At 42.8% G+C, this 27,962-nt stretch overlaps 2 protein-coding genes across 12 annotated transcripts in view; both read left to right on the top strand.

Moving 5' to 3' along the window:
• DEF6 (DEF6 guanine nucleotide exchange factor) overlaps positions 1-5,811 on the top strand; it is a 47,974-nt gene extending 42,163 nt beyond the window's left edge. For all 3 annotated transcript variants that reach the window (XM_083509227.1, XM_083509229.1, XM_083509228.1), the window contains exons 8-11: positions 12-178; positions 2,129-2,327; positions 4,063-4,153; positions 4,861-5,811. In XM_083509227.1, coding sequence (XP_083365353.1) covers positions 12-178; positions 2,129-2,327; positions 4,063-4,153; positions 4,861-5,066 — 663 coding nt within the window. In that variant the 3' untranslated portion in view covers positions 5,067-5,811. The remainder of the gene's footprint in view (positions 1-11; positions 179-2,128; positions 2,328-4,062; positions 4,154-4,860) is intronic.
• Positions 5,812-13,489: 7,678 nt separating this feature from the next.
• The window catches only part of PPARD (peroxisome proliferator activated receptor delta), a 46,862-nt gene continuing 32,389 nt past the window's right edge, over positions 13,490-27,962 (top strand). For 2 of the 9 annotated variants that reach the window (XM_083509191.1, XM_083509184.1), the window contains exons 1-2: positions 17,971-18,065; positions 27,434-27,574. Coding sequence is in view for 1 of the 9 variants with exons in the window: in XM_083509185.1 (XP_083365311.1) it covers positions 18,008-18,065 (58 nt within the window). In the remaining 8 variants the exon portion in view is untranslated. Of the gene's footprint in view, positions 13,617-17,970; positions 18,066-21,669; positions 22,518-27,433; positions 27,575-27,962 lie in introns of those variants that run through there. The other 7 variants (XM_083509185.1, XM_083509190.1, XM_083509186.1 and 4 more) reach the window with 7 other exon arrangements.

Here is a 27,962-nt window from a genome sequence, read left to right as displayed (position 1 = left end):
TATACCTGCAGGCTCGTGCTAACATGCAGGCTGAGATGGTACTGAAGGAGGCAGAGGCAGAACGTCAGCGCAAGCGCATCACAGAACTGGAGGAGATGCAGCAACGACTCCAAGATGCTCTGCACCAGGAGGTTAAAGCTCGTCAGGATGAAGAGGCCGTGAGATATGCACAGGCCCGGTATGGATAATGAATGCTCGGCTTTCTTCCTTCAACTACCTCTGGATATAATGTCCTTTGACAGCTGAAACAAATGTTCAGCTGGCATAATTGTGACATCACTCAATGATGCTGGACTCATGTACTTCCTTGCCATCTACCCCTCTGGAAGAACTGGGAGCAATTCCAGGGCTGAGGCTTGCAGTTTGCTGTAACTATAACTTTGCAGGACACTACTATTTATGAGTGTAATTTTTCTGAGAAAAACTGAAGCCCCTTCAGGTGTTTTCATTGCACTTTATACACCTCTTACTGGGGGAAATCTGGAATTGGTACAGTTGTTCTGTGCTAGTATCAACACAAATGTCCTCTACTGCACCATTTGCTTTATATTATAGTATATTAATTATATTATATTCCCATGCCATCAATGTATGTATACTTTACAAAGTATAAGACAATGGTTCCTGCACCAAGGAGCGTTCAACAGAAGACGAGGAAGGAAATGGAGGCAGGGGTAAACAGAGAGGCTATGCATCTATTTCAGCTGCATGTACTTTGGCTGAATTGCAGTGGGGTATAGATGAAGGGAAAGTATTAATAGAAAAGAGAGTTTTGAGGAGGGGTTTGAAGGAAGAGGGGTGACATGGCATCTCTGAAGTCTTCTAGGAGGCAGTTAGCTGAAAGCGAAAAGAAGATTAAGAGGAACAGTGGAGTATTTTGAGGGAGCAGGAAACCGTCAGACAACAGGGTGGAGGTGTAAAGGTCATGGACAGGGACACATCAGAATAAGAGCAGAGAGATAAAATGGAGATCAGGCCTTGGAGGACTCTAAAAGAAAGGGCAGGGGATTTGTTCTGGATCTGGGAACAGACAGAAGGCAGCATAGGGATTTAAAGGGGGGCGTTGCATTGTCAGAGTGACAACAGAAGTGAATGAGTTTGACGACACAGTTCTGAATAGAGGTCAAGGTGAGACAGTGGAAAACTACACATGAGAGGATTGCACCAGGGCATTTGCTAAGGGGGTAGAGAGGAAGTTACAGTAGTTGGTGGTGGACCGAATCTTGGGATCAAAAGAAAAAGGAGAGACATGGGTAAAGCCCCAGGCTTTGCAGAGATTTGAGATGGGACAAAACATTTCCCAGAAAACTCTTTCCCCAGTATCTTCACCGTGTCCTAAGCAAGGATTCCCAGAATGTACAGTGCACACACTTCTTGCAAATCATACTGTTTTCCTTCACAGTTACATGGACTCTCCCTGTGTGTACTGGAACTGACCAGAGGCTTAAACAAGAAAATTGCTCATAGGCAGGGTTGGTGCTATAATTAGGCCAACTAGGCAGCTGCCTAGGGCACTGACCTCAGAAATGCACTGTACTGACCTTTGAGGGGCACAGATTAGTTTTTATTCTAACCTATACCTTTCTGATAATATATGACTTTTAGATTTTGAAAACAGTTTTTCAGAAGTCAAACTTACAAGAACTTACATACGCTCAGCAGTGCTGCAAAAGAGACATACGGCTTGGCAACTATATCCATTGAACATGCCCAAGTATCAGCACTTGACCTGAAGGAATTGGTGACAGCATTTGCAAATGAAAAGGCGTGCAAAGTGAGATTTTGATGTGCCTGAAACCAAAACTTTTAAGAGACTTAAATTTTAACATTGCAGATGACAATAATATTCAAAATGATTTGTGTGCTAAACCATTTTCTTGTTTATTTGAGAAGGAAATTCAAAAACTGTTGTATTACTTATTCTAGCAATTCAAAGTAAATTTAGCAGTTTCAAGCCTTGTGCTTTTCATTTTATTCTACAAGACGTCTGTTTTTTAAAATTGAAGGTTTGGGGTTTTTTTGCTGGGGAGTGGAAGTAGTTAGCCTGGCCTACAGGGCAACAAAATTGCCCAGCACCAGCACTGCTCATAGAGTGAAATGTAACTGACTTCTTTTGCAATTTTGTTAGGTTGCTGAATGAAGAGGAGGAGAAATTGAAGCAGCTGATGAAGCTGAAGGAGGAGCAGGAGGAGTACATCATCAGAACCCAGCATGAAAAGCTGATCCTCAAGCAAGAGATGGAAAACAAGAGCAAGTTTCTGGAAGAGGCCCAACAGCAGCTGGAAGAAGTGAGAGTCAATAGAGAAAGGGTGGACCAGGATGTCATGGTGAGTGATGGAGCTGTCTCTGCTTCCCATTCTCTCTAGGAGAGTGTTACCACCACAGAAACATCTTACTTAGCCACTGTCTATCCCACCTCCCCATAAATAGCTCAAGATGGCAAGGTACAAACTACATGCTTAAAACAGTAACTGATTATAGCATTTGCATGTTGCAAAACTGGATTGTGCAATTCAAAAAGGACTCAAGTTGCCTCCTTATGTAGTCTCCTTCCCAAAGCAAGGCAATCTCTTCCCTGCTTCTTCCACACACAGACACACTTATTTACTGTTAGATCAAACTATCAAATCTGGGCCAAAGTAAATCACTAGCAGAAAACAGGTATGGTACACCTCTGGAGAGAGCTCCAGAGATTTAGTTCCAGATGATGTATGCCCTGTGAAAACTGCATCCCAGTACCTGTGGTGCCTTAAAAAGGAGACACTGTACTTGTACTCCCTTGGACCAAGTTGGTGGACTCTACTTCATTAGAGGTTTTTAAGCAGAGTTTGGGTGTCATGGGTGTTTTAATTGTGATTACCCTCAGAATCCCTTCCAATTCTTAAATTCTGTTTCTATGAAGCTAGCATTTTTTATAGTTATCAGCACTTCTCTGAAAATATTAGGTGATCAAATCTGCAGTCATATAGCAACTTAAAAAACAACAACCCCAAAGCAACTTACTGTGATTTATCTTCAATTTCCCACCTGTTGCATTTTGAGAGAGATTTTGGAATGAAAGATTATTCCTATGTGCACTTAGCATAATGTTGGGATAATTGCACTTAAAGTACAGGATAGTAACCAGATTTTGTATGAACAGTCCCCCTAGAAGGGCCCATTGCTCCTGGTTTTGTGCTGTCTTTACTGTTGTTGTTGTTGTTGTTGTTTAGTCGTTTAGTCGTGTCCGACCCTTCGTGACCCCATGGACCAGAGCATGCCAGGCACTCCTGTCTTCCACTGCCTCCCGCAGTTTGGTCAGACGTCTTTACTGTATGCTTTGCTAATTATGTTAGAATGTTTGGGCTAGCAATGACGAACATGGGAACTGCACTGTGTCCCATCAGTGCAAGGATTTCCTCTGGTGCAATGTAACCATAATAATAATAATAATAATAATAATAATAATAATTTATTTATGTATTACTTGTACCCCACCCATCTGGCTGGGCCTCCCCAGCCACTCTGGGCAGCTTCCAACAGAATATTAAAATGTGATAAAAACATCAAACATTAAAAACTTCCCTAAACAGGGCTGCCTTCGAGATGTCTTCTAAAGTCAGATAGTTGTTTATTTCCTTGACATCTGATGGGAGGACGTTCCGCAGGGCGGGCACCACTACCAAGAAGGCCCTCTGCCTGGTTCTCTGTAGCCTCACTTCTCGCAGTGAGGGAACCGCCAGAAGGTCCTTGGCGCTGGACCTCAGGGTCCGGGCAGAATGATAAATCTGTTTTAGGGGTTTCCACAACTCTCTGGAGCAGATTTGGGAGGGTGTGGGGTGCACATGGGGAGAGGACAGTGGGAAAGTCCTGTTGCACAAGTTGAATTCCTTGCACTGACAGGATGCAGTAGTCGAATACCAGCCAGAGTTTTTATTGTAATTTGTACTTTATATTTTATCGCTTCTTTAAACTGCCCTGAGAACTTGGTTGGATGGGTTGCATATGAAGATAAGTATATACATTATTGTTAACTTGTGATGTTGCCTGATTGATTAGTGCTTTTTTCCTGTTTCATTGCAGTTGGCCCAGCGGAAGCTTCAACAGGCCAGCACCAATGTAAAGCACTGGAATGTTCAGATGAATCGACTGATGCACCCCATTGCACCAGGAGGTAAGTGACCTCATTAAGCAAATACACAGCTAAATCTGATAACTGCAGCCAATTGACCCACTGCTTCAAACTTGCACACAGCTGTATCTGGTAGTTGTTTGCTTACCAAGGAATAATCTTGCATTGCAGAAAGTAATATTGGCGATTCTTTTTGATCTTCCTCCTAACTGTGCACAGAGGTCAGATCCCTCCAGGGTTTATGAGCCATGTTGTTGTTCTAAAGATCCTTTGTGCTCTTATACAAATAAAAATGTCCTTGTTTGGAACATTCTGCCTTGTTTGTTTGTTCAGTGGTACCTCGGAACTCAAACATAATCCATTCCGGAAAACGTTCGCGTTCCAAAACGTTCGAGTTCCGAGGTGTGGCTTCTGATTGGCTGACAGCTAGGTTTTTTCACAGCGGAAGCCGCATTGGACATTCGTGTTTCTAGGAACGTTCGAAAACCGGAGCACTTACTTCCAGGTTTTCAGCGTTCGGGAGCCGAAACATTTGAGAATGGAGCCATTCGAGTTCCGAGGTACCACTATATCCTGTTCTGTTATTTACTGTGACTGCTAGGTTCCTCTGGAGACTAGCAGATTTAATTTGAACACACACATTCTTGCATGCGCATTCTTGAAGGTGCTTTGTTGCAACGATAGTGATGAGCTTATGCATGGCAATACTCTATTGTTGCTTCTAAGTGCTTTTGTTCATCTCTTTCTAGAGAAACGTACAGTGGTGAGTGGAGGGTTCCCTGGTTTCAATCCTGCACTCCTGTCCAGGAGAGATTCCTCCCTCAAACTGAAACAGAATCTGGAAAAGAAGAAATCTGATGCTATGAAGAATGGAAGCAAGGAAAACTTAAATGGGGAGATGGAGAAGCAGCTGCAGGCACCTGATAAAGATAATCCTAGCTCAGAAACCCTCTGAGTAGCTGCAGGAGCCAGGCCAACCCACTTGTTGAAATTTTGGGGCCGGGACGTAAACATCATGACAGTTTAACAGTAACTATAGTATATACATATGAGCACTGGACAGATGTAAAGATTGTATAGGGAAGTATGATAAGAATTCTACTTTGTTAAGCCATGGGCTATGCTGGCAACCTGCTTAGTATGCAAAAGCAGCACCTGATGTATATAAAATGGACAAACCAGAAGTTTCCTTATCCAAAATGCAGGAGTATGGTTCTTTGGGATTACAGTTCCCTCGAAGGTACACTTTATTTGGCCTCTGCAGAAGATGAAAGATCTTCCTCACTCTCATACTGGCATGAGGAATTTCAAACTGCTGTTGTTGCTGATAACCACTGCTGTAATGTGCCAAGATGTCTCATTCTTTTAAAAACATTTTTTTAAATGGTAAAATATATATTGTGCTCCATTGTGGTTTGCAATATGTTGTTATAAACAGTCTGGGTCCTGCTTCTTTGGGACAATATTGGTTAATTTTCCATGTCTTTAATTAATTATTGTTATTATTTGGCAGCTGAAGATACAGATATGGCCCAAGTTTATATAATGAATTCTGAAAATGTTATGTTTCTAACTTTTGAAACCAATGTGCAAGCCTTGTCAAAGAGTTGTTGAGAACAAACAAGTTGATGCTCAGTTTCCCTGAATCGCTGTGCAATGTAGAGTATGAGTTTTAAATGAAATTTCTTTGTTTTTCGTTATCAAGCAAGCATTGTGAAAGATATATAGAGGGGGAAGGGGTTGGAGGAACTAGCCCAGTTCTTTCGGGGGTGTGTGTGTGCTGTGAGTTGCGTCATTCTGATTATGTTACAGGAATACGACTGGTGTCCTAAGGAGAGTCTCTTATAAAAGCAACTGTAAATAGAATTTCCTGGTGCACAGCTGCGGGAAGGAAATGGAGAGGGGGAGAGAAGGGCTTGTGGAAGACACAGAGGGAGAGTGAAGGAGAACGATACTGTGCTCCAGGGCAGCAAAAAATAATTCTAACTGAAAAACAGTAGTATTTTCAAAAGTGATCAGAGTGGGGGACTGAGTTTTCTCCATAACATGACATAGGGCTCATCCAGTCTTCCGCTTGTGGTGCCACTTTCCCATTAGAGAACCCGATCTTTACTGCTGAATCAGAGGAAATGCCAGTCAAGTTTTCTGTGGATTGACATTTGCTCTGATTCAGCGCTAAAGAGCTGGTTTCCCCGGGGAAAGCAGCAGGGCTAAAGAGCTGGTTTCCCCGGGGAAAGCAGCAGGGCAAACAGAAAACCGCTCTGCCCCGTGCTCAGAAAGCAAGTGGGAAACTGCTCAGATTCCTGTTTTTCTAGATGTGGGAGAAGTGGAAGTGTTAACCTAATCATAGAAACAAGTCCCACTGGATGCAGTGAGACACTGCACTAAGTGCGCTTAGACTGGCAGTCTTGGCGTCTGAAAAGCTAACAATAGTTTCTCAGTTTCAAATGGTAAAAGAGAGCCACTGTAGCCTGCGGTATGCCACCTCAGTTCTTTTGTCCCATTTATCATCCGTGACAAACAAGTTTTGCAGGGTTTTGAAGCACTATGAAAAGTTAGTAAAACCTGTTTGGCCACGGGTGGTAGCATGCCTACAACATGAGCAGTGATGGTTCTGACATATCCCCTTCAAACCTTTGGGAAACGGCTGCCAGGGTCTAGTCTCAATAAAAACAATATATAACCTTTTCTACCAGTAGACAAATCAATATTGGGGCGCGGAATTCTAGCCTAGCCTTCTTCTCCCTGATAAGCTAGTTTTAGGTGTGCATAGATTTTCCCCCACCACAATCCCAGCAGCATTGATTCATGTTATTTCTCAACTGTAGTGAGAATGGGCAGGTGTTTTTTTTTATGTCTACTGATTGTGTAAACTAGCTCATAAATACATGTTAATAAGGCATGAACAAGCGAAAATGTACGTACTGGGAGGTATTCGGCTGAGTTTTACTCAGCGTAGAACCATTGAAATTAATGAAATTTATTAATATCATAAAATTTAATTGCTTAAAAACAAAACATCAGCAATCCCAGACCAGAGCCAAAGTGTAAGTAAATGTGTGATTAATTAATGATGAAACAAATAATCCTTCCTGAAATCAATGACTAAGTTAGATCCATTAATTTCAGTGGTCTCCTCTGTTTAATACTTAGTTGAGTACCCCTCAGTGCCCTTGATACACAATTTCTCAAATCTCTCCTACTGCTGTGGTATGAATTCATGAGGACGTGAATTCACTAAGAAGGTGATAGCAGTTAGAGCTGTATTCATCCTAGGTGAACGCACAGTCACCACCATGATTTCTTCCTACACAGTGAAGTGTTCTCCCGTTTCTTTCCTTTGTGCACCCCCAGCAGTTCCTCCAACCCTCCAGAGCATATTTGAAGATGGCTCAAGGAGAGGAGAGGGGAAATATCACTGTGCTGGCACTTTCCCTTCAACTGGTGCAAGAATTTCTTTGACTATCATCCTTATCTTTGGCAGAACTTACAAAGTGGTGTGTGTGTGTGTGTGTGTGTGTGTGTGTGTGTGTGTGTAAGAGAGACAGCAGGGGGGCCTACAGTCAGTCATTTTTTCTTCATAACAGGTGATAAAACTGCAAACTGACAGCTAGTTCATGTGATTTAGCTATGTCCGTATAGAGCAGGATTGTCTGCTCTGACTGGTAGCATCTCTCCAGAGTTCCAAGCCTTTCCCATCACCTTCTACTACTTGGTCCTTTTTTTCTTTTCTATATTTACAAGAGTTGCCAGGGCTTGAATCAGGGACCTTAAGCACTTCATAATAATATTTCTCTCTCTCATCACAGAGATATAGACTACCACATTGGCCAGTGAGGGCAGAAATTGCTGTTTGCATCTCCTTGCTTTTGGGCAATTAAACATTTCTCATGCCTTAATAGTTCAGCAATGAGATTTCCTAGAGGGGCCTCTTTGAAAATGGAGATGGGGCCCTCTTTATCCCTCAAAGTAGCCTAAGCAAGTTCAGCTGCCACATTTGCCGTTGCCTCCACATCCTTCCGTTGCCCCTGGACATATGTATACACCATACACTTAAAGTATGTGACTTACTCGAAATAATTCTATGATCCTACAAATTGTAGTTTAAGGGCGTTGCAGCTGGGGAGGAGTTGAACTACAGTTTCCATGATTCATGTAGGAAACAGCCACGATAGATGTATTTTGTTTGGACTTACTTTATCTCTTCTCAAGAAATGAAGCTGAACTTGCTTTCTACCTCATTACAGGTGGGAGCTACAATTGGCCTTATAAAACCACATTTCTTATTTTCAGCTAAAACAACACTGAGCAAAGCTGTTTCTGTTCTCTTCATTTCTGGTCCTGCTATGCTGACATCAGAAAAGAAACTCCTTGCATCAGCTTTTTTCCTGAATGCTTCCTCTGCCGAAACACCACACACCTGCTTCTTCTGTAACTGCTTATCTAGATGATCAGTAAAAGCATGCTCAAAGGAGAGAACACTAAAGCATGATCCCTAGTTCACATATGATAGATGGTGGTGGGTGCAGGGAATAGCCACACTGTTGCTTGCTCCCTTTCTTGGGTTTTTATTTTTTAAGCTATCCTGGTAGTTGTATACTTTTGCATAACAGAGACCACACAGGTTGGAAAACTTAAATGTACATATATATTGTTAAATGTGAAAGGTTTGCAGAATGAAACAATACTGAGGGAAAGTTGGTAACAGGTCGCCAAATGGTACAGGCATGCAAACTACCACTTTCTGAGGCTGGGCAGCTCAATTCCTAACCTGAAAGGAGATATCTGGTACCTTCTGTAACAGATTTTCAAGGCCAGAGCCACTTTCATCTTACAGCAGGCTGCTGCCTAGATCCCCACAATCTATTATATATTCTGTTACATATTTTGGAAAGTTGTTTGTCTGTTTGGACACCTCTTAAGATATCATAACCAAATTTTGCATGGTTCCTGAAATCAAGGAGCAGGTTTTTGTCCGTGTTTGGATACAGTTAGATGCTGTTATGATGGACTGAACATTTTGAAATTGTACTGTCACCGATTTTAATCACTGATTTCAAAACACCGCTGATTTCGGGGGTGGGGTGGGAAGCAGTGTTCTTAGAATTCCCAAGCAACACCAGGTACAAGGCTGCTAGTTTGAGACAGACAGAAAAAACGTATTGTGGTAAAAGTTTTTAAGGACCTGCATTTCCTTAGCTGGATTTTCCTCCCTTCCTTTGCGTGTGTGATAAAAGTAGAGAAACTTAGAAAGTATTTTGGAGGTGTTCTAGTCCAGTGCCCTGCTCAGTGCTGGATGCCCCAGTTGTCAAAGGCCAGGGAAAGAATCTGAAGAGTTGGAAGGGACCCTGAGAATCATCTAGTCCAACACCCTGCAATGCAGGAATACGCAACTGCAGCATAAATTGGATCAAAACTGTGACCTTGACATTATCAGCACCTTGCTCTATCCATGCAACAACAGGAGCCCTGATAAATGACCATGCAGTCTTTACTCAAGTTCATCTAGTGAAGGTGAGTCCACCAAGCCCATCTGTTTCACTGTCAGACAGCTCCTACTGTTAGGACATTTCTCCTAATGACTTGCTGAAAGCTGCCTCTTTGCAATTTCGGTCCATTAGTTCTACCCTATCCTCTGGAACAAGAGGACAGGTTTGCTCTTTCTACTGTGTGACAGCCTTTTGGATATTTGAAATCAACTCTCATGTCTCTGCTTAATTTTCTCCAGACTAAACATACTTAGTTCCATACCTGCACACTGAGGACAACTCTTTTATGTATCTGAAGAAGTGGTCTCTTGTGCATAAAGGCTTAAGCCACAGTAGATCTGTAAGTCTTTAGTGTGCCATAAAACTCTTTTGTGTGTTTGCTGTAGCCTGCCTTATCCTCTGGAACAATTCAAGGTGTGGCTGATGATCAAACTGTTCCTTTCTGGCTTTCTGCCCTGCAGAAAAGGTAGCCAGAAATCAGTGTGTGGGAGAAAGTGGAAGAAATATTTTTCTTCCTTCCATGCCCTGTTCTCTGCTTTTCCACCATCTACAATGGTTCTGATCCTTGACAAGCTTGCTTAGCTTCCCAGTAGTATTCAGAATGGTAAAGAATAGCAGCAAAGTCAAAGAAAAAATAAAAAAATTCCTTCCAGTAGCACCTTAAAGACCAACTAAGTTAGTTCTTGGTATGAGCTTTCGTGTGCATGCACACGAAAGCTCATACCAAGAACTAACTTAGTTGGTCTTTAAGGTGCTACTGGAAGGAATTTTTTTATTTTGACTATGGCAGACCAACACGGCTACCTATCTGTAACTAAAGTCAAAGAAGAGAGGCAGGCAGGAGAGCAATACTACTGGGGTAACAGTTAACTTACACTTGGCTACCACCTCAAAGTCTGGAGACAATAAAGGGCTAAGGAGTAGTTAAGTATACCTCAGCAGGACACTTGATAGTGCAGAAGTGGAGCATTGAGGTGTAGGGCCTAGGAAGAGATGAGTGAGTCTCCTGGGGCAGAGCAATCTATAGGAGGGGGGGTACCATGGCTGAGAAGGCATGCTCACTACTCACAGCTTACCTAAATTCATAGGGCAGGGCATGTGGTGAAGGATACTGTACCAGAGTGACTTTACCTGTGGAGGCCAATAGTAAAATTTTAATTTGCTTATATATGCTGCTCCCCACTTTCCAACACTGAAATAAATCCAGGGCAGGGGCAGTTGTACATAACTTCCTTTGAATGAGAGGGTACACCAGAGACTTAAAAGTGCCTTTGTAATATTTGTATTTAAAATTATAAAAGCAGAACCTATTGTAACTGGGCTTCTAAAAAGCAGAACCACAACTGCTAATCCTGTTTCAGATTTTTAAAGAGCAACTGCACCCCAAGGATATAGCGAACTCCAGCTATAAAAACTTCCATCTCTGCCTCCCAAGTCTGCAAACTGCTTCATGTCCCCTCTCCCAATTTCAAATTCTGAGGTGGTTAAGGAACTATTCAGACCTTCTATGAAGTCTTTCCTCCTTCATCAAGTAATATTTTAGGCAACACCATAGTATTAGGCACATTCACAATAATTCCTATTTCTCATTACACCTCCTAAGTCCAATGAAACAATTTCTAAGGTGACATATATATTTAAAACTTTTATGAGCATGTCACTTGGATTAACGAGATTTCCTTCCCAAACAGGCCACTATCAATTGCCTCAGTTGAAAATCCAGACTTTCATTCGTGCCACAATTTGCAGGCACAGGTCTCTGCTTTTCAGATGTGGGTCCAAGCAGCTTTTTTTTTCATGCCGCTTTCCCCAGAAAAACCCGTTGTTTATCACTGAATCGAAACAAATGTCAATCCATGGAAAACCCAATTGACATTTGTTCCATTTCAGAGGTAAACAGTGGTTTTTCCTAGCAGGGTCAAAAGAAAAACCATACACACCACTCGGACCCACTTGTACACGCGCCCTTTAAAGATGGGCGGGGTATAAATAATAAATTATTATTAATTATTAAATTATTATATTTCAAATCAAAGGTGCTCCTTTATTTCTATGCTTTGGTGCCTCTGCTATTTTCCTAGTCTTGTCCTATTGCCATTAACTCAATGAAATCTAGAATTCTAGATACAATGGTTTGCTCATACTATGTTGTTTTTGCTCTCAGAAACTGCTTTTAGAAAGATCAGAGGTAAAAGCCCAATATTTCTTTTCTGACAGAAATTTTGATTTGCAGGGAGTCACTAATGCAGCCACATCGTGTAGGTAGTTTTTCAAATATGTTTCCCTTACCCCGAATAGCTTGGTTGGGGATACCCTGAGTTTAGTTTCTGTAAGTGTCTTGGGGTGCTAGGTGTCTCCCAGAAGAGCTGCAGTAGGAGCAGCGGACTGTGACTTCATTAGAGTGCCTAAGCTATGTCTCCACCCACACTCAAGCTGTATATGTATGTAAATAAATGCAAAGATTACAAAACACTAATAAGCCTCCAGTAACATCTTTCCACAGGGAATCAGACTTGGGTAAGCACCGTGGCCTAGAAATTTCTTGCCATTTACAGAAGTGGAGTGAGCGTTCACAATACTGTATTAAGTAGCAGTAAATTGCCGCTGTGTACGGTGTGTGTCAACTACTTCTGTGTCCTGTTGCCTGTGCTTTTAACAGGGTGAGGAGAAGAGTTGGGAAGTATTTGTCAATTTCAGTTCTCTCGGTTTCTCATTTTTCTTTTCTTAAATTCAGTTTTCCACATTTCTGCAGCAATTTTGTCTGTGTTTCAGTTCCTGTGTTTCAATTCCGTGTAGTGTGAATTTCAGGAAGTGTGGATTTGATACTTGCTTTTAAATCTGAACTGATTCCGATTTCTCCCTGATCCCTAAGAGGGGAAGCGTGCGGCTTTCCAGGCAGGCCTAAATCCAGGCCCCTCTCATATATATATATATATATATATATATATATATATATATATATATATATATATATATAAATTAGCCAGTGGTCTTAGGCTGATCTAAAATGCGACATATAGGAGAGTGGTTATTGTTGCTCTTTTTTGTTAATGAATATGAAGATCCACTACCACCACTTTCCTAACATACCAGTACAGTACATCATCCTAACGAGGTTTCTTTTTCGTCTGAAATTCTTTAATGTTATAGAACACATAGACATATAAAGCTGCTTTACATTAACTTAGACCACTGGTCCGTCCAGCTCAATACTGTCAACATTGACAGCAGCTGATCGCCAGGGTTTAAGGCAGCCGCCGCCGCCTTCTGCATCCTTAACTGGGGACATGGGCATAGCTAGGCAGCTGCCCCCCTAAATCAAGTAAATAAATTTTAATAAAGGCTCGGTTCTACCCCCCCACCCCAAATAAATAAACCCAGGCTATGCCAATGACTGGGGATGCTGGGGATTGAACCTGGCACCTCCTGCATGCAAAGCAGATGCTCATATACCCCCTTGAGTTCAGTGGGGCTTATTCCACGGAGTAAGAGCACCTTCAGTGGATTGCAATAGCCTCAGTGGTGCTTTCTACACCGCGACCAGATGCAGAAAGTCCCTGGCCCTGTTTGCATCCGCCTGTCCGATGTCGGAGACGGGAGAACGTCCACTTCTCGCTCCCGCTGGAGGGACTCTCCGCCCTCGGACGGCCGCTTCCATGGAAGAACCCGCTGCCACTCGACGACCACCGGGGCAGGAGGTAGCCAGCCACAGGGTGGGCCTCCTTTGCTGACGAGAGAGAACCTTCTCTCCTCAGGGGGGCGGGAACGGGCTTGGGCCGTCGTCGTGGCGATATGCTAATACCTCCCTCGCGCCTCTGACTGGCCAACGGGGGTGGCGATACGAGGTGACGCCAGGCCCAGCGCGCGTGACGCGAGCGAGCGAGCGAGCGGGTGGGCGGGGACAAAAAAAAGGAGAGAGAGAGATTGCTGTGGTTGTCGGGCCGGGTTGGGGTTTCTCATGACAAAAGTTCTGCGCCGAGGGCGGCCGGGGAGCGCGCGCCCTTCGTGGCCGGCAGGTGAGGTGGCGGGGGAAGCGGGCGGCGTTTGTAGGGCGGAGAAGGGACGGGGGCAGTTCTGTGTGGCGCCTCGCGAGACGGGAGCTTGGGGGGGGGGCGGTTGTCGGTGCCCTGGGGTATCTGCCGAGGCCTGTCCGCCTCCGGAGTGCCCTGTGGCCGCTGCTCCGGGTCAGCTGCAGCTGAGCTTGGCCCCGTTGCCTGGCTGCGTGCCTTGCCCGGTGACACCAGCAACCCCCTTTCCCCCTCCGAGGCTTGGGAGGAAGGATGGAGGCACACGGCACAGGACAGCTGGTGCTCGCTTGCCCCTTCCTCCCGTCCCCCACCCCTCTTGGAAGGAGGGGGGAAGAAAACAAAAAAGGAAAGTCTTCATCTTAGCTTTTCCTTCCTTTCTCTCCAGCCCAGTTCTAGGTTATGCTACTCCCTGGGCAACTCGCCCCCAACAACAAACCCCCATTCTCCAAAATCCAAACCCACCAAAGCGAGTGGCGGATCGGGCGTGCTTGTAGCATGCTGTGGAGGATCGGGCCCCGTGGCGTTGCATGATCCGCTGCTTTCTCTCCTTGCTTGCTTGCCCTCTTCCCTCTACATTGGAAGTAGAGAGGGTGAGGATTGGGCTTGCTGGGCCCAGTCCCCTTTGCCTGGTGTGTCCCCCAAGGGAGTGGCAGCAGTATCCCCTCCTCACCCTTTCCCCTTCCCACTCAGATGGCAAAGGGGCAGCTGATGCTACTACCTTTCCCAGCAAAGTAGGGAAGTGAGAGGCAGTGGCGGGGACCGGCTGACGCTACCTGTAGGGAGGTGCACCACCCAGTCAAAGAGTGAAGGTAGCTGCTGTTGCCTTTGCCCACTCTCCTCTGTAGATGGCACTGCAGAGAGAAGTTGAGCCAGCCGAGATGCCCAGAGAAAATAGTGGCTATCCTGGCAGGAGTTGCCTGCCTACTGTGTTGGGAAGGAGGAGGCTCTGCAACACTTTCTGAGCTATCACCTCAACCATCTTGCCCTCTCTAGGGGGTGCAGTACTATAGGTTTTACCCAGTCCTCCCTACTTGGGAACCCAGAATGGTTAAAGTCAGCTGGCCCTGCATGGAATTGTTGCCTTATCCTCTCTCTCTGGGTGGCACGTCAATGGGAATTGGGGCCAGGGACTCCAATCCTTATTTTCCCTATTGTGGTGGCAAGAGGGACAATGAGAAAAGAACAAACAAGCTGAGGGGGGCAGCTTATCCCCCCCCCCCGTGGCACCATGAAGACCAGTCCTTCCTAGCATGCTGCCCAGAGAGAGCAACCATGATCTGCCACCTCTGCCCAGCTGGTTATCCTCTTTTTAGTAGTGTAGTGGGCTGCATTGCTTTGATGGGGTCTTGAGAAGGATGAAGGAAAGTGGAAGCATGTGCTGGCAAACAGTCATACTACTAAGCCACAGAGGAAGAAAACATCAAAGAACAGCTGTCAACAAAAGTGATAGGAAGAGACAGAATGGTAGATTTGTGCTTCACTCTGTTCTTATCCTGATATAGTTTTATCTTAGCCTGATATTCAATATAAATTTAGAGTACTGAGTGGACTAAATAAAATACATTCCTGATTATGATACTTGATTCTAAATAACTTTTTTATGGAAAGAGATGTTTTAAAAGAACATTAGTTATTGCCCTTTATTATTTGACAGTTGGAATAGTGATAAAATTATCCTTGCTAAAGTTCTTTAGGGATAGCTCTGCCGGTAGATCATGAGACTCTTAATCTCAGTGTTGTGGGTTTAAGCCCCATGTTGGGTGAAAGATTCCTGCATTGCAGGGGGTTGGATTAGATGACCCTTGTGGTCCCTTCCAACTCTGCAATTCCATGATGTTAAAAAGGTTTTGAAGAAAATGCTGTCGTCTTTGATAGTTGCTGCTTCCTGAATTTTATTAAAGTAAAAGGCTCATATTTGTCATGGTGTAGAGTCTTTCAAAATGCTCTGGTTTGCTTCTGGTTTTGGTGTGAAAAATCCCTAAACCAAAGATGGTGAAGCTCCCATCTGTGGGCCAAACTGGGCCCAGCACAGAGTCCCAGACCCAGTTTGGTCCTTGAGGACACGTCCAAACCACCCACACCTGGCCTATGTGTGACATTAGGTGTTGGGCTGGTACAGGCATGCCTTCAAATGAACATTGAGGAGCTCAACCTGTAAGCTCCTGATTACTCCTTTGCTTGGAGCAAAGGACTCTCCCATTACCCATAATGACATCATGGAATTGGCAAGTGGGTTGTCCTGTTAAATCTGTCAAAGGTGGCCTGCAGGTTGGCGAAAAAGGTTCCCCACCCTTGCCCAAAGCCTTTATTAAAGTTGAGACAGAGTCACATGATGCTTGGAGGTGTTTGTTCAGATTTATAACGTGTCCATGAAACTTATCTGTTACATGCATGCAAAATTAGCATGGGGAGGAAGCTATAAGGCAGACTGGACAGCAATGTGATAATGCTAGCCTTAACACAGCATCAATCAGTCCCCCAAAGCAACAGCAGACTTCTGATACTATTTCTTACCAGACAGCTGCAAGGACGCAACTTCCTCTTTTCCTGGATATATTTAAACTACTGCAGTCATACCTTGTGTTGTGTTGCGTCTTTTTGGCTTGCGAACGCGGCAAACCTGGAAGTGTATACTTCTGAGTTTTGCCACACACGCACATGCAGAAGCGCTCTATTGCGCTCTGCGCTTGCACAGAAATGCCACTCTAGTTGCAGACTTTTTGGGTGCGAACGACACCCCGGAATGGATCGTGTCCACAACTAGAGGTACCACTGTATACCTAACTTTTTGGTTCCCACACAGGAAAATGGGATGTGATGCAAACATTCTAGTGGCTTTATGGTAGCCACCAGCCATCAAAAGAAATTGAGCAAATACCTTAAAAGTTATTTAGCTACACAAGAGCTGGACAGGAGGATCTGTGGGCCTTCCAAATCAACCCCATCCAACATGGTCAGTGATCAAAGATAGTGGGAGTTATAGTCCAACAGTGTTTGGTAGACTAACAAGTTTCCCACTCCTGGCCTAGTAAGAAGGTCATTCTCAAGCTTTGCATGACAGAAAATACCACTAACAGGAACCATATTTTGAATTGAGCAATGAAGGGCCAGCGTCATTGTCTGAAACTTATCACAAGGGAGTGAGTCAGTGGACAAGGTCAAAGGGTTCTTTAACTTCTTTCTCCCCAGTGAATGCTCAAAACCTCTCCTTAATATGCACCTTAGCTCATTCTGTCCATGAGCTAAGACAATGGAAAACAACATTGAGCACTGAGAGATAGAAAACGCATATAAACTTTGGTTTTGTTCACAATTTGGGAGGTGTAGGGCAAGGGTCCTTGTTTTCTCTCTTGTGATAAGAGGGGACCCATACTTTATGTTTACTTTTAGGTATTTTTATATTTCTTTTGTCTCTCTAAGGAGCTGAGAACATACTTCTCTCCTCTCCTGTTCTATCCTAATAACAATCCTGTGAAACTTAGAGAGTTGTGTGAGTAGAGTTCAGAGCTAACAAGTGAGCTTCATTGATGAACAGGGAATTGAGGCCACATTTCCTAGGTCTTATTCTGACACTCGACTATTACCTGCTGCACCACACTTGAAATGTTCCCTCAGCCTCCTCTCCTCGCCCCTCTCCTTGGAAGTCCTCTGGGCTGCCGCAGCTGCTGCCCCTGGTCTATGAGGTGCTCCCCTGCCCCAAAGAGAGGTGCCTCTTCACACTGCCCCACAGGGGCCTGGGAAGCACCCCCCTGGCCAGCCCCAGAGGCACCATTCACCTCGGGAGCTTGTAGCCAGGGCTGCTGCAACAAACAGCCACACATGCCTTTGGGAGGCATAGATGTAAGAGGGAATCAGAGGAGGGAATAAAGGAAAGAGGGACAGAGGCCAGTGTTGCCCATGGCGCCCCCCCAGCCATCATTCACGCCACCCCAGGGTGCCATGGCACACTGGTTGAAAACCACTGCTTTAAGAGCTCTTCAGCACTACAACTAGATCCTTAATAAGCATCCATCTAACTACACAAGAAAAACGTAGCTATGTAGCCAGAATATGACTTTCTGGGGTTAGGATGGGGGAGCTTATGGGCCTCCAGATGTTGTTGGACTCCATCTACCATCAGCCACAACCAGTGTGGTTGTTGATGCTGCAAAATGTAATCCAAGAGTATTGGGAGGGCCACAGGTTCCTTATCCCTCTGTGTTTATCTAAAGCAAATCCTAAAGCTCTGTTTACTTGTTTGGAATGAAGCCCAGTTCAGTACATTTTTCTTCGCGCATGCTTCATATTGCAACCTTTCTTTGGTGCCGTTTATGCATGGAGTTGAAACGTGTTTTGCTCTCTTGCAGTTTCTTTCCACTTGGGACTTCCTTCATGCTGACATGGTAACGACAGGTTGGCTTTCACCAACAGGTGAACGGAGAAATTTGGTCAAAAGAGGTAACCTGCTCTTAAAATCTCAGTTTGGGGGTTCTAGGTATATTTGATTATATATTGGATTATACTCTGGAAAGTCCCAGCAATGGATGTGGGGGTTGTTTTCAGATTCTGTTGGTTTCATATTCTGCATGTGATAATAGTACTTCTTATTGTTTGAACAGCTGACAAATATAAATGAACACGATATCTCTCAGTGTTATCTGTGAAATACAGTAATAAACAAGAGAATGTATATTAACCTTCTGTTTTAATCTGTGCTTTAGAGTATTATGGAGTTAGAGTGTGAGTTGGAGTTGTGGGTAGCATGCTGCTAAATTCTACTCATGCTTGGTAGTTTATTCTCTGTATCTTACTGCACTCCCTCTGTGAAAAAGAAGAATTATTAGCATTTAAATGAGTGCATGTTAGACACTGATGCTTTCCTGTGTTTTTGTAAAATACTGTTAGTCCCTGAAATTGTTCCAAATCCTGTTCATTAAATGATATGGGTGGTAATTAACTAAGTTTCGCTCAGAGTAGACCCATTGAAATTAATGAACGTGACTGTATAAAGTCAGCTAATTTTAATGGGTCTACTTTCATTGAAACCTAGTTGAATACCTTTCTGTGCAATTCTGCTGCATGAAAAGGATTCACATATAGTTTGTAAATACTGTCACTGCCTATCTTTGGAAGGCTTAGCTGACTGATTCACAAGCCTAGTTACCTTGGTTAAGACAAGGCTGTTGTTTCTTAGTACCAGGTATAAGTTATGTATTTCCCTGGCTTTACCAGGTTTGATATAATGCACAACTCCACCCTCTGTGTAGCCTTTTAGAAATGAGGGCAGAAAATTATAGTGGTTTTGTTTGTGCTCTTCTGCAAACTCATCTGTTCATATTTAAGGCATTCCCACACTGCCAGTTCAGTAAAGCTAAAGGTTGTAAATTAATGTTTGAGCAAATGGAGGAGCTACTACGTTTCCTGGAATTTTGTGCAATGTGATCTCCTTGTCTCGCCTATGCTGACCCAGTGGTGTGCTGAAAGAACTGGCATGGACCATTGTCATTGTTTTGTGGCATATGGAGATTAGCTGGAATGAAGTGGAGCATCTGAAACCTAAGAGAAATCCCAAGTAGCTTTCTGTTTATTATCGCCACCATTATTTATTTGTATGCCACTTTTCCATGCTGAACCATCCTCAAAATGGCTCACATCAAAAAGTTTATGTAAGATAATTCACTAACAATTACAATACGTAACAAAATTTAAATAGTCATATAAACAAGAGGCTAATGGAAAAAAACATGTTAGCAAATATGCATTAAAATTAGTCCATTGATAATTCCTAATAAGGTCCAACAATAAAATACAAGAACATAATCCAGATAACAGCAAAAATAATATAATGTATATCCAAAATGGAATCTTAAACTCACTCTTACATTTACTTTAATCTTTAACTTTCTGATGGTAACAAAACTGTTTATTGCAGAAGATTTATTTCTATAATTTAATATCACCATTGCATCTTCATTGGACTTGTCATATTTTATTAGAAGAAGGAAGAATTATTATTATTTATTAAGGGTATTCAACCTGCCTTTCATCCCAACATCCTAGGGGCAGGGTACTTCTATAGTTGCTGTAAAATGAATGTATCTGTATTAGAACTATATTGAAACTGTTTTTAATTTGTGGAAGTGTTTTTACTTATCTTGCTTTATGTTTATAACTGTTTTACTTGTTTTATAATTGTATATTTTTATGGTTGTAACCTGCCCAGGGACTTTATAGTAAAGGGCAAGTAGCAAAAAAATAAACAGACGCCTTCCTTTTAAATATGAATATGTAGCTTGATACTGATTGTGAAACGATTGTTTATTTTATTGCTTTTGTAAAGAAAATGCCAAACTTTTAGAGTGCCCTTTGTTACACTGTAATCACAAGGCAGATTCCTTCAAGAAGTGATCCTCATGATAGAACAGGTTTTGTGCATGGATCACACCCTCTGTAAAAACAAAAAAAGCCTGAAATGGGGATACAAAATCCCTGTCATACCACTGCAAGCACTTCCAGAGTAGGAACAGTGACCTGCTGTTGCCTTTTTGCTGGGGATGAAGAGTAAAATCCAAATATTCCTATTCACCAGTGGGCAACAGGAGGGGAGAAGAATGAATTTCTGAACTGGTTGAGAAGCAGTGATATTTAGTGCGCTCGGATTGTTTTGTGTTTGGGAGAGTAACAAACTGCTTTAATAGAAATTGCACCCTTTTACTCTTAAGGCAAATTACCAGTTTTGAAAATATACTTGTGTTGCGACAAATACACAGGATTAATTGTGAATGGCTCTTGTAATGCAGGATTCTTTTAAAGATGCACATGTAGTATACTTCACTCAGTAACAAGAGTATAAGCAATTTAGACGACAGAGGGCACTGTGCTGCCTATTGTTTGTGCATGCAGGTGGCAAGATGTAGAGACCACTTAGTGCACTTAGAGCCCAAGGCCAAATGCAAGTGCTGCCTGCGAGAGGATGGCTTCCCTGTGCACTAAACAGTGTGTGACTGCATTTCTTCTACACATCATGTGCTTCCATGAAGCAGCAAATGGGAAGCCATCTGCACCCTTCACACCCAGAAACTAACCCTGCAACCTGGCAGATGCTCTGTGTGTTCATGTTTAAATTGTGTATGGGGTGTGGTGGTGCTTAGAGTGTTGGACTAGGACCTAGGAGACCAGCGTTCAAATCCCCACTCAGTCATGAAGCTCAGTGTGTGATCTTGGGCCACTCACTGTATCTTAGCCTAACCTACACCCCAAGCTTGTTGTGGGGACAAAATGATGAGGGTGGTTGGGGGAGCCATGTATGCTGCCTTGAACTCCTTGGAGACAAAGGTGGGATAGAAATGCAATTGATCAATAAAATAAACCATTGTAGGTGAAGGAATATGGTTAGGAAGATCCATATAATTATTGCTGGGCAGACTTACCAGTTTTGGCCAGGAAAAAGGAGTTGGCTAGAACAGCACATTTGGATCCACTAGCTTCTGCAAAGGCTGCGTGCAGGGTGGTCAGTGTGTGCCAGTTCAGCTACGTCTTGAATCCTTTATCTGCCTCAGTCTGATGAGTCAAGGTGATTTTGAAGAACTTTAGGAATGGCATGCAGGTTAGCACCTGCTTTATCCATCTCCATGAGAAAAGGCAAGATTGGGAAGTGTGTGTGTCTGTAAAATATGAGTTACAGCAGTGTGTGTGTTCATGTGTTCTAGATATATCATGAGTTAGAATGGTATAACTCTTCTCATTCCTACTGAGGGTAGGATTATTGTTTTTCTGGCATGGAAAGAGAGACTTAGAGAGAGGTGGTTAAAATTACTTGCTGGCAATATGTTTGATACAAGATTATTTAATGATATTGTGAAATTAGAGAGATTTTAGTGGTAATTTGCCCTGTTGTCTTTTTTAAAAATAAAAAACCCCATCTTGATTAGGGTAGCTAACTAGTGGCTTTACAGATGTTTTGCACTACAGTTCCCATCAGATTCAGCAAGTATGTCCAATGGCCACACTTTGACCACCTCTGCCCTAGATTAGTCAGTTGGTTAAAGATTTTTGATTCTCTAATGAGGTGACATTAAAAGACACACTGTGTGTGTGTCTGTGAAGATCTCGAAAGCATTAGATACTCAGAGCCTTGCAATTAAGGTATCTTTAACAATAAACATCAGGAGGCTTTTCAGCGAAGAGTAGGTATGGGATGAATGATAATTCTGGCTTGTGTTTGTGGTCCTTGGTCTGGTTCAGAAAACTACATTCCCTTCTTGTTTCTAGTTGGTAGTCATGGGAGATTTACAAGTTCTAACACCCTGTTCAAAGAGGGAGAGCTCATTCTGAAACCTGCTTGCTTATCTTCTCTGTATTACCTGCATTTGGCATAATAGCCGGGAGTGGTGTAGTGACATTTCCATGTCCTGTGTCATTTCCATGGCAAAAGAACAGCTTCTGCCTGTTTACTTTTCTGATTTTTATTTCAAAAGCTCTTTTCAGGAACTTTGTAAACATGAATGAAAAAGTGTGTATGTTGGGGTGGGGGTGGGGAGCAAAACTGGCTTATATGCTCCGGGTCACTGTGGGTGGCCACTGCCTCAATTCAAAAGAAGCCTCCTGCACCCTGATCATGACATGGGTCTGAATTACTGACTTGTAACACCACCAGTGAATTTTCTGGGGACTCCCTGCTTCCCCTGGCTTAATTAGTGCTTCATGTACAACCCTCTTCTAAAACTGTACTGAGAAAGGGCAAGGAATTTGAGTGCAGTCATGAAGCAGTAGCTGTGCTATTTTCTTGGCCAGCAATTCCATAAACACTCTGAGCAGGTGGCAGAGGCAGAGGCGGAGCGATAGAGAAGTACACAAAAGTCACATGCTCCTTTCAGATGCTGCAGGCAGTCTGCTGAATTCTCCTGGCGGGTGAGTTCCTGTTTTTCATGGCTTTAATATACTGCGGCCAGTGTGCAGGCAAGAGGATGTTTAGGGTTCTGTAATGTAGGGACAATATATTGCCTGGAGTCAGTAAGACCTTAATTTCTGTTTTCTTAGCATTTGGAAACGAAGACGCTGTGTGGGGGTTACAGAGCTCTAGGCTGGAGACGCGTGAGTGGCCTCTGATCTATTCTCAGTTCTGTTTGTTTGAGCTGCAGGATCATGAATAAGTGGTGTGTGTTTTGTTATGAAAATTCTCATGGAAGGTAGTTCAACATGCCACTGCCCTGAATCTTTCAAAGCAACTGTGTTAATTAAGCTCAGTATATCAGCATCGGGTTTCTGCTGAGTCTGCTTTCAATAGGCTCTGCCTTTGTTCAGAGACACAGATCAGCTGTGTTCCATCTTACCCGAATGAAATGAAACCCTGCAGTGTGATTTTCTGAACTTTTTGGTGAGCATGCAACATTAGTATAACAGTTTCTTCCCGAAGCAGATTATATTTGAGCACCTGCTATTAAAGTAAAGCACTGGCATTTCTCTTTCTAAGTACAGTAGCTGAACTCTGCCAGCAGTAACTCATAATATGGTCATTTTAATGTGGAAGATGTTGTAGGATTTTAGGTGTTGGCAATGTACTGTCTTTCTTCTTTTAGAGACTGAGCATTAAAATCTAAAATTGAAAAGCAGCATAACATTCCAAACAGACGCAGCAGGAAATTGTTGTTCCCACAGAGCAATTTCACAGGTCAAGTAGAGCTATTAAGGTGAAAATGCTGATGAAACATCAATTATGATACTTAGAGATATTGCCATTGTTGTGAAAACTGCTGTATAGTGCATACAGCAAAGTCATCAAAATATTCAGTAGTATACAGATGCTGGGCACAATTGAAAACTGATTATCTTTGAGGCTTTGGAGGTTTACATTACATTCTATTTTTTTAAGCAAGGGGTGTTATTCAACTGAGTTTTCTTCAGAGTAGATCCACTGAAACATGACTGAATTGGGTCCATTAATTTCAATAGAACTATTCTGATTTCACTATTTTAATTTTTTTTGAAGCCACCATTCCTTGGAGAAGGACATGGGATATAAATTTACAATAGTGATGCAGTTACTTGCAGCTGCTATTCTTTTAAGTGTCTCTCTGTGCCAACCCATAAATAGGATCTGTGCATGTACAATGCCCGTCTTTCAAAGATGACTGTGACATGTTTATCCCTTCTGTTGACCAAAATTTTTAGTACCCAACCATCAACTCTATCAAGGCATTGGGAGTAAGACTCGCCCTTTCGATTCCTCTTTAGTTGCCACATACTAGAGAAAGTCCTATCTGTTCTTTTCACAGCTGGAATTTTGTTCGTATCTGAAACAAAACCATCTGCAAGATAAAGCCCTTTTCGCAGTCCTTTCCCATCCTTTGAGAGGATTAACATTTTCATTTCAGAAACACTGCCCTGGTGGTGTACAGTCTTCAAGAAGCATGCAGAGTGCAGGAACAGATGCCCAGTCAAATGGTCAACATCTGTGGTGAATTTGGCTGGGCAAAGACCATATAACGGAGGCATGCTAAAAGTCTACCAAAGAGAAAAGCATCCATTTGTCAAAGTTCAGAGCTGCCCTCTCTAGAAAAGCCTTTGCTGCTCTTGAAATGACTTCTCAAGGCCCTTAAAAATAATTTCTTACTTAAAACACCACTACCAAAACATCTGGTATTCTGATCTGCATTTCTTGGGGAAATAAAAGGATATAAATCTAACCAATTAATCTTAGACTTAGACTTATAGAGTTGGAAGGAACCCTAAGAGTCGTCTTGCTGTCTTCACTCTTAGTATAACTATATCACAGTCTGTTCCCACATTCATTCCATTTCTGAGTTGATTATTTGACCACAGTCTTATTTGTATTTATTGACAAAAAAGCTTCAGTCTGTTTTCCACATGTGGCCTTGATGCTGGCAAGAGAGCTTACTGGGAAGAGATGCTGCTCTTCAGATGTACAGATAGGGTTACACCCTGGCAGGAAAACTTTCTCACGGGCCTTTTGTGTTGCTTTAAAATAGGAAATATGATACTAGCTTTCAGGAGCAACCAAACCTATTTTTAACAGAGGCTTCCGAGTAGGGGCATTTTACATCTTCCTATGTACGAAAAAGTTTTTCACACTGCAGTTTGTGTGACTGCCAGTTGGCAACCACATAAATTGCAACACAACAGCGGGCAAAGTGAGTGACCAAAGCAGGCAGGTCAGTAGCACGAGTAAACAGGCCAGCAGAGCAAGCAAGTGGGTAGGTGGGTGGCCCAGGTGGGCTTTGCCATGTCTCTCCTGTTGTTGTTGTTGCTGCCACCCTCTGCCTCCTAGCTTGGTTTCATGCGTGGACAATGAGGGGAGACAAGCTCCCCGTCATTGTTGCCACTGCTGCTACAGGTTAAAAACATTCTCTCCTTAGTTCACTGCCACCAGAAAGAAGTGTCCATTTATAAATGCACGCTTTCTTCTGCCAGCGAAAGCGGTGCTTTCATGCCCCTCTTCTCTGTGATTGACAGTGATGGGGAATCTTGAGACTAGGGTGAAATGTTGGAGGAGGCACGAGTTTTGGACAAACTGTGAGATAGAGTTTGGAAACAGGGTGGGTTGTGATGGGTATATGGGGGTGTTGGGGTGAAGGAGCTGTAAGGATATGGGAGTTGTCAAGACAGTGTGGGGTTTGGCAGGGTTGGTGAGCAAATGAGAGTCCCAAGTGGTGATAAATGTCATACTGATACAGATGGTGAACATTAGTAGGAGCAAAGCCTTTTGTTGTCTTCTCTACTGCCCCATCCTCCCAGCATAGTATTACATCATTTTTTATTTGATTTGTAAATGTTTACCCATATATATATATATATAGTTGAAAATCTGAGATTTCTGAAGACAAGTACAGGCTAGTGAGATCCTGCCATTTTTGCTGCCACTTCATTCTGTGTTCGCTTTTATGACAGGTGAAGTTGCTTTTCTTGGCAACTCTTTCTTAATACCTTTTGAAAATCCATCAATTCCAACATATTTCTTGTTTTGGACTCAAAAACCAGTAACAGTGATTGATGTCTTTTTTGGGAGGGGGAGGGGAGAAAAAAATACACTGCCCTGAGAAATGTGGGAGAGCTATTATGCCTTACTAATCCCTGTGAAAATCATTAACAGAATTGTCTCCTGTTGTTTGCTCAGTTTTTAATCCTCACAGTGTTATCTAAAGTAATCTTACTTCTGAAGAGACAAGATTTATAGACCGCTCTGATTGAAGGAGGTTTGGACCTGTCTTTTGTAATACTGCAATTAAATGCTTCAGACTTGAGGGGGTCTTCATCAAACCCACTTTGTTGCATGAAGGAACTCCCCAAACCCCTTATTACCAGAATAGCAATTTTTGAATTGTTAGCTTGAATATGCATTTCTTTATTTTATATATATAGATATATTTAAAGTATTCACTATCAAAAGTTTCCCCTACATGTAAGCATGCTAAAATTTCCACAGGAAAAATCTCTAGATTTCTATAGAAAGCCTTTGTTCCTTCTTCATGAATGACTCATAGAGAAGTTTCTACACAGATCTTTCAACTTCCTTGTGAAAAAAATAGGTTCCTATGACATTGTCTTGTTTTTCCTCTTTACTGATGGGGTTTCTAGCAACTGCTCTGTAAAGTGTGTGGTCTAGATTCTAATCCTCACTTGTTCTGTTATTCTGGATGAGTTTTAAATTCATGCTTGTGAAAAAATGGCCACTATTCTTAAAGACTGACAAATTATTGTTGGAGGCACCTCTGCCTGTAGTTAACCTTTTCGAGATTCTCTCCTTTCTTCACTCTGAAATAAGTAGACATATACGACTCCTCACATTTTCTGTAATCTTAAAATATAAAGATACATCTTAGAGCAGCCAAGAAGGCCCTCTTGATTGTTTGGAAGCAAGGTGTGCTTGGTGGCTGTAGCATTAATTTGGAAATTCTATTATTCTGAAATTGAGCAAGCTTCAGCACTTTTGAGAAGCATTGGGAAATCACCCTTTTGGGGGCTGGCTTCCAGTGGCTAGATTTAAGAGGCAGGAATTTTAAAAAGTGTTTTCATCTTATTTTTTAACCCATGTTGTTAATCCTTTTCCAAGGATAAGGGAACCTGCCACGATGCCCTTGGAACTTGCTCTGAAGCCTCTGGTTCTGATCTCTTCGAGAGACTTTGTCCTTGGCAGAATGGATGGTGTGGTAGATTTTGTTATGACTTAGCACTGCCTTGTTGGCCTTGGTGCCATCGTTTGTTGGTGTACAATGATATGACTCTTACTCTCTCATGGGCATAGTGTCTGATAGTCTTAGTGTTGCAGGGCCATCTGTTCATCCGCAGGTGTTTTAGTTTTGCACACTGAAAATGTATTTGGGTGCCAGACAGGAAAGTGTTGATATGGCTGGCAAATGAGGTGAGAAAATGCAACTCTGTAAAGTTAATAATTCCAGATTTCTCACTGTTCAGTCAGCAATCTCAAGGCATCTGTAGAGGGGGCAAAATAGTTGCTAAGCACTTTTCCAGCTGTCTTGGATGAGTGCAGCCTAGACTGCAATGCTACCAGTACAAAGCTGAATGGTTGGTGTGAGTGGCAGTTTCTCTCTGTGCCTAGGAAAACAGAGAGGGAGAGGAACCTACTAGCTTCTGGCTGGAAGTTCTTGACAAATAAAGTTAAATTATATGAAACTTCAGCATAGGCTTTCGTTCAGAATACAAAGTATGGGCCACTTGCAAAAGAAAGTAAGGCTATAGTTTTAACCCAACTTACCTGAACGTAAGCTTCATTGAAGTCAATTGAACTTATTTCTGAGTAGACATGGTTAGACTTCTGCTGTAAGTCTGGGTTTAATGGCATTGAACAGCTTTCCTCAGCCTGGTGTGCCCTCCAGCGTTTTGAATTCACTCCCATCTGCCCCCGTCAGCATGACCAACAGTCAAGAATGAAAGAAGTTGTAGTCTGAAGCTTTTGGAGGATAACAGATTGGAGAAAGGCGACTAAGAAGGTAAGGAAACAAGCATTTAAGGCAGAAATAAATCACAATTTTCTGCTGTCTGTAATGCCATTTACAGGTTTTTTATTCAGAAAGCAGTTTTATTGAGAAAATAATAAATACAGTTTAGTATAGCTTACATATCATAAATATGCAAGAATGCCATCACCCTGAAGTTTGATTGGGCATAGATAGGTGGCACTGTGAATTATAGTACTGTATGATGAAGGGAAGTGAGCTGTGGAGGGACAGTTGGAACATGCTGCAGCAGCCCTGGACCGCTGACTGCATTTGAAAATGCAGGCTTCTCTGTGGCTTCCTTCAGCAGCAGCAAGTGCTTGGAAACCCCACAAAAGATTTTGACAGGAGGGTAGAACAATCATGTGATACCATAAGAATG

This window comes from Podarcis liolepis, assembly GCF_965112155.1.
Source record: "Podarcis liolepis genome assembly, chromosome: 6".
Lineage (NCBI taxonomy): Eukaryota > Metazoa > Chordata > Lepidosauria > Squamata > Lacertidae > Podarcis > Podarcis liolepis.
Note: the sequence above shows the minus strand (reverse complement) of the source record. Positions and strands in the feature narration are given on the sequence as shown.